At 39.7% G+C, this 14,553-nt stretch overlaps 1 protein-coding gene across 8 annotated transcripts in view; it reads left to right on the top strand.

Moving 5' to 3' along the window:
* LRRC8D (leucine rich repeat containing 8 VRAC subunit D) overlaps positions 1-14,185 on the top strand; it is a 40,817-nt gene extending 26,632 nt beyond the window's left edge. For 7 of the 8 annotated variants that reach the window (XM_018072130.2, XM_018072129.2, XM_018072135.2 and 4 more), the window contains one exon: positions 8,085-14,185. In XM_018072130.2, the coding sequence (XP_017927619.1) occupies positions 8,087-10,654 (2,568 nt within the window). In that variant the 5' untranslated portion in view covers positions 8,085-8,086 and the 3' untranslated portion in view covers positions 10,655-14,185. Of the gene's footprint in view, positions 1-1,236; positions 1,257-8,084 lie in introns of those variants that run through there. The other variant, XM_018072134.2, reaches the window with a different exon arrangement.
* Positions 14,186-14,553: the final 368 nt, after the last annotated feature.

The following is a 14,553-nucleotide window of genomic DNA, read 5'->3' as shown; positions in this document are numbered from 1 at the left end:
TATTTCTTTCTCTGTGACAGGCACTCCTTCCTATTCTTTAAGTATGTTTAGGGTGTGTAGTTAGAGCTACAAATATATCCTGTAATAAGATTTGTATCTTTACATTCTGTGGCTTAAAATCACCAAACTATCAGCTCTGTGTATGCCAAGTTCAATTTCTTACCACTTTGAAGTTGCTCTGGTTCCAAGTGAATCCAGAACAAGATGAGACAGAGACTGGCAGTGTGTGTGGCTGTGGATCAGAAAGGAGAATTTTTCAGAGGAATTGCATGAGTCGCTGAGTATCATCTCTATCTGAGATAAAACAATTGCATGTAACAAGCTTTATAGCCATGTGGACTTACTATTTAAATTGGCTTTTACATAAATAGCTCAGGATCTAAACCATTTTTAACTGTTCTGTTTTTCAGATTTCTAAACTAAAATGGAAATAAGTTTGCTATATTTTTTGCCTTTTTCTCCTCCAGTCCTTTTAATTTATTTTTTAAATTGTATTGCTAGAGTTTTTTAGTGATAAAAAGCAGCCTCTAGGGACTAGAGTTACCAGATGTGCTTTTATTTTGGTGCAGCTTGCTTTTGCAACTGGATAAATTCCCAAAGTGCTCTGGTTAGAAGTGCCAGATGTTTACTGTGTGTTCTTGTACTTCTGATAGTGGTCGTGAAAACACTGCAGAAACCTCACTGCCTAAAAGATACGGGAACAGCAGATTTAGAAATGGCAAAGAGATTAAATGTTTACACTCGAGTGCAAGCAACTGTACGGTGTAACTTTTAATTGCATTGTACATCCATGTCAACACAGGTTGAATCAACTGCAGTAGCTTTCAGGTGTGTTTACACTTGAATAGAAATTCTTGGTGTTAAACTGGGAGTCTTACACACACAGGTTAGGCTGTCTTTTCAGTATTCCTGGTCTGGGTGTTTTGGGAATTCTGTGCAATGAGATACAAAATGTCCTCTCACTGTTCTCGCTCTAGGTAAAACAGAAAATGCTGTTGGAAATTTGATCACTCAGCCTTGGTGGTGTGACTTGGGTTGCTGGGGGTGTGCTGCCTCAGATAAAAGAAGGATGAATTGGCATTGCATAAGTAACAGTGGTTGTAACAGCAGTGTAAGGTTGGGAGCGCATGTGCCAGGGTACACTGAGGTGTGTTCTTTGCCTTCATCTGCAAGGTCCTTGCTACTCTGCTGGAGGATTTCTGTTCTGGCAGTTGTGCCCCTCAAATGCCTGGGTGTTCGTGGGTGGTTACTTACAGGTATGAAAAGCATATAAGTTCAGGATTTACCCTGCTGGGGTTTAGCCTCATTAACTATTTCTTTTGTTTTCTTGCGTGTTGCCTTGCTGGGAGGTTTGTTTTATAACTATAAATCACATGTGATTAACTGACTTCAATTGTAACACATATAATACTGATCTCTTTACCAGCTATAGGGACCCATGAGAAGGGATGCTCATGGACCTCCCTCCAGACTTATTTCCTTCTCCCATCTCTTCTTTCATGCTCTTTCTGGTCTCTGCTGCTAACCTGTGAGAAGTAAAGATGGAGAAGTGTTGCTGAATGTTCAGCTTAGGGCCTCTCTGAGGTTTTCAAGGTCAAAAACCAACAAGTTGTATTCTGAAAGATCCTTGGTGCCTTCACTGCACTCTGAAGCCTGGGAATAAATGTCAGTGAAAACTGAAGCTTGGACTTCTGGTCAAAGCAGCTGTCTTGTAAGAGCATCTCAGGAGTACTGCAGTAGGCAGAGTGGGAAATTGCTAATTTTCTATGCTCTGTAGACACAGAGTTTGATGTAGCAAATACACAGATAATTGTGTTAATAATCTTCGGGGGGGATTTGGGGAGCTTTAATAGTGTTAATAATCCTTGAGTATTTTGGGGAGCTACTCAGAAATATAACATTGGGCTCCTGTTTGGGAAATCATCCTTAAACAGACCTCTCTGGTCATTTACAGCAAGGCAAGAATGAGGTAAGATTTGACAGTTTATTGTTAGGGAAATAATGGCTGCTAATACTGCTTTTTAAATATCACATTGATTACAAAACCATCTGTGTAGGAGTGATGTGTAGCACTAGACCTTCAAAGAGCTGGTAAACAAGGAAGATTCAATGTAAACACTTAAATAGCAGCATCCAAAAGTAAGTTAGAGTGTTATACAACCTGAAAAAGCCCAGCTTTGAAGGGCAGAATTTTTGAAGATTTTAAAAAAAGAAAAAAGTTTTTTTGTAGATTTCATTTTTGTAAGTGGTACTAATTTGACATTGATTAGGTAAAGAAACTTATTTTTTGTCTCCATCTTACTGAAGCCTAATACTTCTGTATGCAGTCTGAGAGAAATTAGATTTTGATAATTTTTCATTTAGCAAGTTACTGTCAGAGAGGTTTGTGTTGCTCATGAAGGTGTTGATTCTTTAACTGGAGATTGTATTTGCAGACTATATCAGAGATTATATGTTCCCTTTAAGGGAAAGTCCAAAATTATAGCTGTGCAATTTGGGCAGTGGGATGGGGGAACTGGGGATATGGATGATGTGGGAGTTTTTTGTTACATTGATTTTGTTTCTCAAATGATGAGCGTATGAGTAGTGCTAATGATTCCTCCTTAATCATTTAAGTGTGTTATCAAATAACAGCATCATATGTTTCCATATATGTTTATCTAATGAGATTTAATTATAAATAAAAGCTATTGGAAACTTACTTGACATGTTTTTCTGTAGGAAATCTCCTTTCAGCTTTGTGTTCGTTCCTTTTTCCTTGTTCAGTTATCATCCATTATGGGATAGCCAAACAAAAATAAATCAACCTAGATCTTTCAGATTGATTTTAAAATGAGTAAATTTGGTTGCGGTCAGATGTTTAGGGAAGAAACAGTGAGAGGGAATTCTTATCATTCTAATTTGGTGGAAAAATATAATGAAAATCTTTTTCTGTGAAACTTTTTATGTTAAATCTATTTCTGATTTTTCAGAGACAAAAGCACCAATCAGGAAGTATCTGATAACATAAGCCACTCTCAACCTTGCTTTCTGGTGTTAATGTTCTGCAGTACTTTTCCTCACTGAAAAAGTAGCAAAACACTTCATATGGTAGAGAAACACTATAAAAATGAATGTGTCAGCATGCTCAGAATGCTCATTCGTAGGCTTTTCTGTATGTCTTTATGCATAATTTCACAAGGGTTCTGGGGCTCCTTACACTTGATTCTTTGGAGAAGAAAAGAAAAAAAAAGATAATGCCATCATTTTGACGTGTGCAGATTGTGTGTGGAACAACTGATATTTGCAGGGTCCTGGCTAACAGGAATCTCATAATCCATTCTTATCTCATTAATGTCTAATAGTCTGCCTTCAGAGGTAGAAAAGGGAAATAGAAACGGTTGGTGGAAAGAGACAACAAAATATACAGTGAAAATAAATTTAAACCTATGGTCACATGATCAAAAGCAAGCTAGCACAGCCTTTTAGTTATGGGAAAACTTAATTTCCTGTGGGAAGGGAGAAAACAATTTTGTTCATGGTAGCACTTTTTGTTTTCAACTAGAAATGTTGAGGTTTTTTTAGAAAATTCTTTACCAGTTGCAGTGACAAGGCGAATTCAGGAATCTTTTTGTTTCCTGAAACAAAGTGGACTTGTTCAGAGTCTTGGGAACCTGAGAGTAAATTGAGTGGATCATATGCTGCAGTTCGTGTTTTATTTGTTTGTTTTGACTTTGAATTTGCTTTAACTTTAAATATGCTTTTAAGACAGGAGGGCCAGTGACTTACAGGACAGACAGTTGTTATCTGTGAGTACAGGAAGAAGTAGGATGTAAATAAACATTAGTGACATACCAGTCTGCTGCTTCCTTTTCCGCTAACTTCTGTATTTAAGCTAGAACAGTTTCTTAGGAAATATCCCCAATATGTCCATTTTGTATTTCAGCATTTATAGCCTGAAATATGTCAGAAATTCACCAAGCTAATCACATTCTGAGCTCTTTCTATTGTAATTTTTCTTTCAAACTAATGAAATTATTACAATTTTTAGGAATGATTTATGAAATTAGTTGCTACCCTTGCTGATTTAACATGAGCATGTAACAATTTTATTGTCATTGTTAATTTTTTCCTCTTGACATTCCATTCCCACTGTAACTTGTATAACTGCAAAATGAACAAAGTGGGTTTAATTCTACAGGTCCAGGTCAAACTACCACACTGCTTTTAGAATTTCAAGTTTTTCCACCTGAAATCTTAGAAGGTAGCAAGAAACAGCTGTACTTAGAACAGTTGCATTTATTTAGGCTAGAGATTTTTTTTTTTGTTTCTTTTTGTTCAGGAGAGAGCATACACCCAGTAGGTAGAAAGTTAATGGATGGAGCTTGGAGAAGTTAATGTTATGCTAGAACATCATCCAAGTTACAGAACTGGAGACAAAGGGGTTGGGAGGAAAAGATTATTTGTTAAAATGAAAAGTCCTTGTGTGGCTGTGCAGCCCTAAGGATCATAGGCTGCAATAGGCTTGAATTAAAATCTGTGCTTATTAAAACTAAACTAAATATGGTATTTTAAAAAGGAGGCTATCCTTAAAGTCCATGTTGGGAATTAAAAAATATTTCTCTTCAAGAACCACAGTTTTCTAGTTTGAGTCTCTTGGGATCTTGGTTTGTCAAGACCCCATGTTCTGCTGAGCCTCAGGGTCCATTTGGAAAAGGGCTGAAATAAATGCATGTTTTCACCGTGAGACATCAGAAATGTTAACATTTCAGTTTGAGCTACCTGCTTACAGAGTTCTTCTGTATCAGGATTGGGAGTAGACCATGCGCTAGTCTTGGGGGGGGCCACCTGTGGCAGGGTGTTGCAGGCTCTGCCTGCCAGACACAGACTGGCATTTGCATCCTTTTTTTCTTTCTTTTTTCCTTACTTCTGTGTTACCATTGCAGCTTATAATGAAACCCAAACCCCAGTCTGGCATTTCTAAAATAAGAGTTGAAAATTTGTGATGAAAATACGATCTACCTACTCCAAGGAATATTCCTGACATCAGGGTTTAAAAGCAGGTTTAGAAAGCTTTGAATAGTTTAAATTCAGCTGTGGAATAAAGAAAACCCAAACCCATTATGATACAGTACAGACCCGTTGCTCTGAGTACCTCTTAATTGTTTGATTTTTAAGCATGTGCAGAAATATAATAAAAGTTAACTTATATGGTTATTAGTTTAATAAAATCAAACACCACTACGTGTAATGATGGATTTAAGAGAGAAGATATCAGATTTATTTGCAGCCTGTCAGAATGTGTCTTATACTGTGTGTAGGTTTATAGTTTTTCATTTTGGTTTTAAAGACTTAGAGCATTTAAACATTTTAGACATGTGAAGACAGAAACCTGTTTTCAGCTCTTGGAATTGATTTTTGCCAGCTAGAGAAAGGTCTGCCTGTCTTTTATGGAACACAGTGTTAGTAATGCCACAGAGGAGGTTTTTGTGTTTTATAATTGCTAATCTCTGCCAAAACAGCAGCTCTTCTGTGAGTATCAGTAACTTGAAAGAAAAGACATGTTGAGAACATTGAATGTGGTACTTCTTGGTGTAAAGCTCCTGTTACACCATGCTGCCTACTGCCTTACAAAGAGGATCACACAGGCTCTGTTGTGTCTCCTAACCTTTTTGGAAAGCATTTTGTTTGTGCAAGACAGAGGTCTGGTAGAGGCGATTTTTAGCTTTAGATTCTTTTTTTATTGTTCTTTCTAAGTCTTTAGCTGGAACAACTTTGTGCTTTGTTATTTCTGTCCATTATTTCACTTGTTTAGAGCGGTTATGTCTGCACTGCTTGGGTTTCAGTACTTTATCCATGTGTTCTCATGGCAGAAGCAAAAAAATCACCTTTATTCTGTGAAAGGAATTCTGCAGGCTGTGCCCCAAACCGCAAAGTAACTTCCCACGTAATTAGCTAGTGCAAAGTTGAGGGAAAGGCTAGCCCCAGAGGAACATGCAGTAGCAGCTACCTGTGTTTGTTAGAGCAGTCAACTCATTCCTCCTTCCCATCCTGCTTGCCCTCCTCTCCCTGGACATGGCATAGCTGTGTGAGCAGCTGGGTGTGTGCAGGACTTGCCCTTGTTATGCGTTTGGCTTTTTGCTCTCCTGCTGAACTACTGCACTAGTAACCAGTGGGTGAGAAGTTCTTGTGGCAGCCAGTGTAGGTGAGACCACAGCAAAAACAGTCTGGAGACTGAGACTATCCCTTCCAAAGAGCTTCCTAGGAAAAAAAATCCATGCAGGGAAAAAAGTCACCTCTGCTGCTGTTTTGTGGTTCTCCTGTCCTGAGCAGGTGACAGCTGGGCTTTAGGAGTTTGGAGGATCCTTTATATCTATCTGTTCACACTAGCACAAATGACTAATGCTGTTCATTTGCACACTGTTATTTAAATGTTGAAGATAACAATTCTAGGGCAAGCAGTCATGCTGTGACTCAGTGTAGGTAAGCACTGGGAGACATTAAAGGAGTTGGGAGTTTGTAGCTAACTCCCAAGTAAGGCACTGCAAGGCTTTGATAGCTGTAGGGTGTGTTACTGGTCTGTGCTTCAGCACTTTCTACAGCAACTACAGCCCTGGGGAGGTGTGTGGGAAAAGGCTCAGGAACCATGCTGCTGGGAGGAAGCTCTTGTGGAGCTGGGAGAACTGTAAGACCTCGACAGCTTGTATTACTGATGAGGGAGGAGTATTTGCCATTCATTTCCCCACTGGAAAGTAAAGTGAGAGCTGGAAGCTCCTTCTGCTGGTTCCCTGAGAAACTGAGCCCTAACTTCTAAGTTTTGGCAACTGCGCCAAGAGCACCAACGGAGATGAGTGCTGCAGTGAGATAAAGCCCTCTCCTATCTGACTGCTTTCACCAGATCCCAGGCTTGGTATGCAAAAGTAGTAAAAGCTTCTGGGAGCAGAGTGTGGGAGGCTGGGGCCAGGATCCCTCTCTGTGTTGGAGGAGATGCTTTCATCGTGAGCTCCATGCCAGTAAAGAGGACCACTGGCCTTTCCCACAGACGAGGATATGGGAGCTGCTTGCACTGGTGTGGGAAGGAGGGGTGTTCGTGCATGCCTTTGGCCATATAGGCGGAGGCTGATATTTGGGTTCTGCATATAGAAATGTCTGGTTTCTAGAAATAATTATCATGTTGTATGTACATTGCCTGTGACACTGTCTTTTAGGGTGTGTAAGGTGCAGCTCTGTATGAACTGGTATGCTACAAGTTAAAAATAATAAATCTAATATATCTTAGTACTGCCTGCTTTGATCTCCTTGTGCTCTGCTAAGCCCTTCTTCTCCCGAGCAAAGGGGGCTGTACTCTTTGATAATGTACATCCTGTCTTCTTCCCTGTTGCATGTGTGTACATAAGCTAGATATTTTTCTTTAGAAGTGGCAAATTTGGGTCATAAGTTCAGCAGTTAAAATGATGATTTTACCACATCCTGCTTGCACAGGAAGCTTATTTTTTTAAAAAGCTGATAAATTGAATCCTCTATATTTTGTCAAAACAAAAAGCAAAGCAATCAGTTTAAAGCTGCAAAGATGTTTGGATTCTCACATGATCAGTTTGCTGCTTTGACTCACAGTGCATATGTTTAACATAAAGTGAAAGCCTTGCAGTCTGCTCCTGTGCTACCTGCACTAACCAGCTTCCTATGATCACTGGGCTGTGATGATAATCTGAAAAAATGTTTTCCCCATTATGTTAAGAGAAAGTTGTGGGGTTTTTTTTCCTGGTTAGCTGGGTTGAATTTAATTGGAGGAGGAAAACGCATACAGTACCATTTGATGCAATCATAGAATCATAGAATGGTTTGGATTGGAAGGGACCTTAAGATAATCTAGTTCCAATGCTCCAGGCATGGGCAGGGATGTCACTCACTAGATCAGGTTGTTCAGGGCTCCATCCAACTCAAGTATGCTACTCAAGTAGCCATTTTTACAGAACTGAATTTTGTGCAGCATAGTCTGTCATTGCATTTCTTGTTATTAATACATATCAGCTACAGCATTTTACTTTTCACATACTATAATCTCACCAGTCGACAATGCTGATTTTGTCTTTGTTCTCTTGTAGGAATGTTTACCCTTGCAGAAGTTGCATCGCTCAATGACATCCAGCCAACTTACCGTATCTTGAAACCATGGTGGGATGTATTTATGGATTATCTTGCTGTTGTTATGTTAATGGTTGCCATTTTTGCTGGAACCATGCAGCTGACAAAAGACCAGGTGGTCTGCTTGCCAGTTTTGCAGTCTACTGTAAATTCAAAAGTGCAGCCTGATACATCAGGAAAGGCTGACTTTACCACTGTTGAAACAACCACTGGTCAAGGAGAAGAAGCATCAATGAGAACTGTTTCCTTTGAAAGTACTACTGTAAGACCTGACATTTTTCTGAGCGGAGCTACCTCTTCTCAGTATCAATCCACTGAATCAGGTCAGGAGCTGAAGAAGGAGCAGAAAGATTCCTCAGGCCGTAAAACAAATTTGGATTTTCAGCAGTACATATTTATTAACCAGATGTGCTATCATTTGGCTCTTCCGTGGTACTCAAAGTATTTTCCCTATCTTGTTCTCATCCATACTATCATTTTGATAGTCAGTAGCAATTTTTGGTTCAAGTATCCCAAGACTTGCTCAAAAATTGAGCATTTTGTGTCTATATTGGGGAAGTGTTTTGAGTCCCCTTGGACTACAAAAGCATTGTCCGAAACAGCATGTGAGGACTCCGAGGAGAACAAACAGAGGTTAACTGGTGCCCAGTCCCTGCCCAAGTATGTTTCCACTAGCAGTGATGAAGGAAGCCCAAGTGCTAGCACTCCCATGATAACCAAATCTGGCTTCAAATTTTCAGCTGACAAGCCGATGATTGAGATTCCCAGCGTCACGATTTTAGATAAGAAAGATGGAGAACAAGCCAAAGCACTGTTTGAGAAAGTCCGTAAGTTCCGGGCTCACGTGGAAGACAGTGATCTGATTTATAAGCTCTATGTTGGCCAGACTGTCATCAAGACTGTCAAGTTCATATTTATACTCTGCTATACTGCAAACTTTGTCAACACCATTAGTTTTGAACACATTTGCAACCCGAAAGTGGAACATCTGATTGGCTACACACAGTTTGAATGTACACACAATATGGCTTATATGCTGAAGAAGCTGCTTATCAGCTATATTTCCCTCATTTGTGTGTATGGTTTTATCTGCCTCTACACGCTTTTCTGGCTGGTCCGAATACCTTTAAAAGAATATTCTTTTGAAAAGGTCAGAGAAGAGAGTAGCTTCAGTGATATCCCTGATGTCAAAAATGATTTTGCATTTCTCTTGCATATGGTAGATCAGTATGACCAGCTGTATTCTAAGCGATTTGGTGTCTTTTTGTCAGAGGTGAGCGAGAACAAACTACGCGGCATTAGTTTAAACCACGAATGGACTTATGAAAAGCTTCGGCAACATGTTTCCCGCAATGCCCAGGACAAGCAGGAGCTGCACCTCTTCATGCTGTCGGGGGTCCCGGATGCAGTGTTTGATCTGACGGATCTGGATGTGTTGAAACTGGAGCTGATTCCTGAAGCAAAAATTACAGCCAAAATTTCCCAGATGACAAATCTTCAGGAGCTTCATCTGTACCACTGCCCTGCAAAGGTCGAGCAGACGGCCTTCAGCTTCCTCCGGGACCACTTGAGATGCCTTCATGTGAAATTCACAGATGTTGCAGAAATTCCTGCGTGGGTGTATTTGCTCAAAACCCTCCGTGAATTGTACTTGATAGGCAACTTGAACTCTGAAAACAATAAAATGATAGGGCTTGAATCTCTTAGAGAGTTGAGACACCTTAAAATTCTCCACGTGAAGAGCAATTTGACCAAAATTCCCCCCAATATCACAGATGTAGCACCACATCTGACAAAACTAGTCATTCATAATGATGGCACTAAGCTTGTGGTACTCAATAGCCTTAAGAAAATGACTAATGTTGCGGAGTTGGAACTGCAGAACTGTGAACTGGAGAGAATTCCCCATGCCATCTTCAGTCTTTCTAACTTACAGGAACTGGATTTAAAGTCAAATAGCATACGCACAATTGAAGAAATCATCAGTTTCCAGCATTTAAAAAGACTGACTTGTTTAAAGCTGTGGCACAATAAAATAGTTAGCATTCCTTCCTCCATTACCCACATAAAGAATTTGGAGTCTCTTTATCTCTCAAATAACAAACTCGAAACCTTACCTGCCGCAGTGTTCAGTTTACAGAAACTTAGGTGTTTAGATGTAAGCTTCAACTCAATTGCGGTGATTCCAGTGGAAATAGGTTTGCTTCAAAATCTTCAACATTTTCACATCACAGGAAACAAAGTCGACGTTTTGCCAAAACAGTTGTTTAAATGTGTTAAATTGAGGACTTTGAGTCTGGGACAAAACTGTATTACCTCAATCCCAGATAAAGTAAGTCAGCTGTTGCAGCTGACTTACCTGGAACTGAAGGGAAACTGCTTGGACCGTCTGCCAGTTACGCTGGGGCAGTGTCAGCTTCTCAGGAAAAGTGGGCTGGTAGTGGAAGATCACCTCTTTGATGCTTTGCCCTCAGAAGTTAAGGAGGTGTTGAATCAAGACACAAGCATTCCCTTTGCTAATGGGATTTAGACGGAGGTGAAATGCTCTGATAACTGACTTCCAAATGGCAGATGCTAAAAAGTACAGCAATTGTGAGACGTGTTTTAGAAAGCAGAATTCGTTGGAAGGCAGGACTGCTAGCAGGATTAGAAGAGGTATAACTGAGTGTTCAATGTTTGCAGTGTTTCAAAAGATCATTTCCAAAATTTTTGAGAGGATAAAGAACCTTAATAATCTCAATTCTTTTTTCCTTAAATTGTTTGTAACTTGGATGCTGCCGCTTTTGAATGTTTACAAATTTGCTTGCCTGCTTAAAGTTAATGATTAAATTGATGACCTTTTCTTACTATGCAAGTTATTCCTTAAGGTCTGGTTTTATTTTAGTGCATTATGGGGAGGAAAACCAAGGCTAAATGTTGTATATGGTATGTGTCTAACAGCACTTGAAGCACACACTGAATTGTGTTGTTAGTGTTTAGCCATCCTTGGCAAATAAAAACAGTTTGGCTGTGATTTGAACTGCACCGGAACCACCATTTCCCTGCATTAAGGTATGTGGTTTCATAGAATTATAGAATTGTTTAGGTTGGCGAAGACTTTTAAGTTCATCAGGTTCAACCATTAACCTAACACTGCCAAATCCACCACTAAACCATGTCCGTAAAACCCACGTCTGTGCTTTTTTTGAATGCTTCTGGGGCTGGTGATTCCACCTCTTCTCTGGGCAGCCTGTTCCAATGCTTGACCACTCTTTCAGTGAAGAAATTTTTCCTAATAATCTAAACCTTCCCTGGCACAACTTGAACCTGTGTCCGCCTGACCTGTTGCTTCTGGGAGAAAAGACTGACCCCCACCTCACTCCAACCTCCTTTCAGGTAGTTGTAGGGAGCAATAAAATCCCTTCCAAGCCTCATTTTCTCCAGACTGAATACCCCAGCTCCCTCGGCTGCTCTTCATAAGACCTGTGCTCCAGACCCTTCAGCAGCTCCATGGCCCTTCTCTGGACATGCTCCAGTACCTCAGTGGTTTGTGTCATTCTTCATCCTCAAGGCCTCATGTTGTTGGGTGAGATTCCTTCTGTGGTCTGGTGTGTTGCTCCTTTACTCAAGCAAAGACTGGTCACCTTCCTGCAACTGATCTCCCCCTCAGATTCCATAACTCCTCTGTCACATGCAGCAGTGGGTGGTAAAAGGGAGAATACAGCCACTTGGCATTCAAGTTGTGGATAGTTTTGAGAGTTGAACTGTTTTTTGCAAGGTGACTTGGAAAGTCATTAAACACCAAGTGACTTTGGTGCTCATATTTTGCTCTTCTGAGTTTTCATCTGGGAAACTCGAGGTGTTTTATGAGTTGATTGGTTTTTTTTCATAGCCCTTGATTAGGACCTGGGGTGTCTGTTTCATTTACTGGACTAATGACAGACATAAGATTTTTGATTTACTCAAACATGATTTTTATCACCTGTTGTGGTGTCTTCCACACCTGGACTTTACCATAAGAGCACCCTTCTTCCCACCCCAGCCCAAGTAATTTGATGTCTTTGAACACTTACACACTGTTAGCAAACCCTAACTGTGTGCTAGATCAGTCATCAAATAAAGAAAAAAACAGACAGCAGTGAGTGTGGGATTTTTGTTGTTGGTTTTTTTTGTTTTTTTTTTTTTTTTTTAATGTTGTTTTTTTAACTTGAGTTTGCATTGCCAGAACCATTAGAGAAATATAATCCATTAAATCTGCAAAATCATCAGTTGTAAATCTCGGTCATTTACATTCCATGTGTGCAGAAAAGAAGTACTATGCTGGGAGATGATTGCATGATTACTCATGGTTTAAACACAATTCCCTATTGTAGTGTGGTCAGGACTGAACTAGTCTGTAGTTTAAGGGACTGTTCTTCTCACAGAAATCCTCATGCACAGTGATTTCTACTGTAACTTCACCAGAGCTGCCCTGACTCACACCACTATTAATGAGGGGATAGTTTAGGCCTAGAGGCATTGAGCAGGCAGGAACATTTCAAATACTGCTCTTAGGAGTCTTGCACATTTTATTGTTAATAATTTACTGTTAGTCATGCTGGGAGGACTGTTCTCAGCTGTAGGTAGCAGTCTCTGAATACATACCTGCACCGTATGTTTATGTATATCAGAAGACCAGTTTATGAATAGTGGTTTTCCTACTTCTCATGGGGATATGGTCTGTTTTCCACTTGCCAGCAGGTAGTAAACTTGGGATGTTGACAGTTTTACAACACCAAGTCACAGGTTAGGCAGAATACTTGCAGTTACTGATCTGTCCTCCACTGAGAAACTTAGTGCTAATCCTCATATATTTTTTTTTTAAGTAGAAGTTAAGGCTGCAATGGGTTATTTTTTTTTAAGAAACTCTTTAATTTGTTTATTTTTTGCACATAGATCACTTTAAAATTGCTGGACTATTGACTCTTTAGAAAAACTGTGGACTATACTATTGGTGTATGCTTTGTATTTGTTGTTGAGTGTAATTTCAGCTTCCAAGAAATTGTGTGTAGGAGGGAGGAAGAGTTGGAGGATGGCAAAATAATTAAAATATTTAGAAAAATAGTTCTATTTATCATCCGTTTTTCCTTTTCTGAAATAGAAGAGTCACGCAGAATGTGGCTGTGTATCGATCTAGCTTTTAAAAGCTTTTTTTGGTGTCTCTGATTCTCCTACTGACCCTATTGATGTTCAGAAAATAAACCTGTGTCTTTCATATGAGTATGGTATACTCAAAAAATAAACCTGTGTCCACTTAATGAATATGTTATACATAATTTAGACCATTGTTTTGACTAGTTATTAGCCGACTGTACTTCTTTAGACAAGTTCCTCCAAAATAAGTGTATGTTAAAGTTAATTTCAGGCTTCTAATGCTTGCTCAGCATAAACTCCATTATTGTTTTTAGGAAATCTTTCTCAGAGTTGGGAGGAACTGCCCATAATCCCCATGTCATCTCCCCCCAGTCCTTCCTCCTCTCTGTGACTGTTTATAATGTTCCTATTTCCTGCGTGTCAACTGACACAGTCTTGCTTTTACAGTCTTGGAAGTTCATCTCTTTTCCATGTAAGGCATGTAAAATATATTTTGCATTTCTATTTGATTTAATAAATAAGATGTTTATATCTTCCTCTAATCTATTTTTTTAATGGGTGAGAAGTGTGTTTGCATAGTAAAAGCTCTGTACCTTATGCTGAATTCGTTCTGTGGTGCCTGTAATCTAAGAAGGAAAAGGTATGAGTTACTGCTCCTAGTAAATCCTGCAGGTATGGTTTCTAACTAAGATACAGTACTTCAGCATAATTTTTCTCTTTTTTTTCCATATGTACAATCTACATGACCTACCACTGTTTTAATTTGGCTAATGGAGTTTTCAGAACGTCTGTATGGCCCCGGAAGAAAGACTTCCGTGTTTGTTCAAACAAGAGGAAGTAAGAAATTGCCCATTTTGTTTGCTCCTGCCACTGTAACTCCTTTCTCTGAAGATCCTTTAGTTTTCCAATAAATTGACCTTTTGGAAGCTGCTTCCAATGATGCAACAGAGCTGTGGCTGTCCTGAGCAGGTATCAGGCCTCTTGGTATAAGGCAGGATGCTGACACTTGTGAAAGGCTTTCTGCTGCTAAATAAATGGCTTTGCAGTCCTGAGCTGCCCCCTCTGGTAGCAAAGCAGGATGCCCAGACACTGCCAGTCATGTCTGAGAATGGGGCATCTGCTTTGTGGACTGTATTTTTAATAAAAATCTTACAGAAATAGCTGTTCTGTATATTGTATTTCCAGGGATGTGCACAGCAATTGGTGGTGTATGGTTATGTGAAGGCAATGGGCTAGACTGTGATTCCTGCACTTGAAGTCAAGTCCTACAGCTGTGATGTTGACTGTCATTCTCATTGCTTGCAGGAACAGGTTTTG

Source organism: Manacus vitellinus, unplaced genomic scaffold, assembly GCF_001715985.3.
Source record: "Manacus vitellinus isolate BGI_N305 unplaced genomic scaffold, ASM171598v3 scaffold_21_pilon, whole genome shotgun sequence".
Lineage (NCBI taxonomy): Eukaryota > Metazoa > Chordata > Aves > Passeriformes > Pipridae > Manacus > Manacus vitellinus.
The sequence above is the reverse complement of the archived record's forward strand: the minus strand, read 5'-3'. Positions and strand labels throughout refer to the sequence as shown.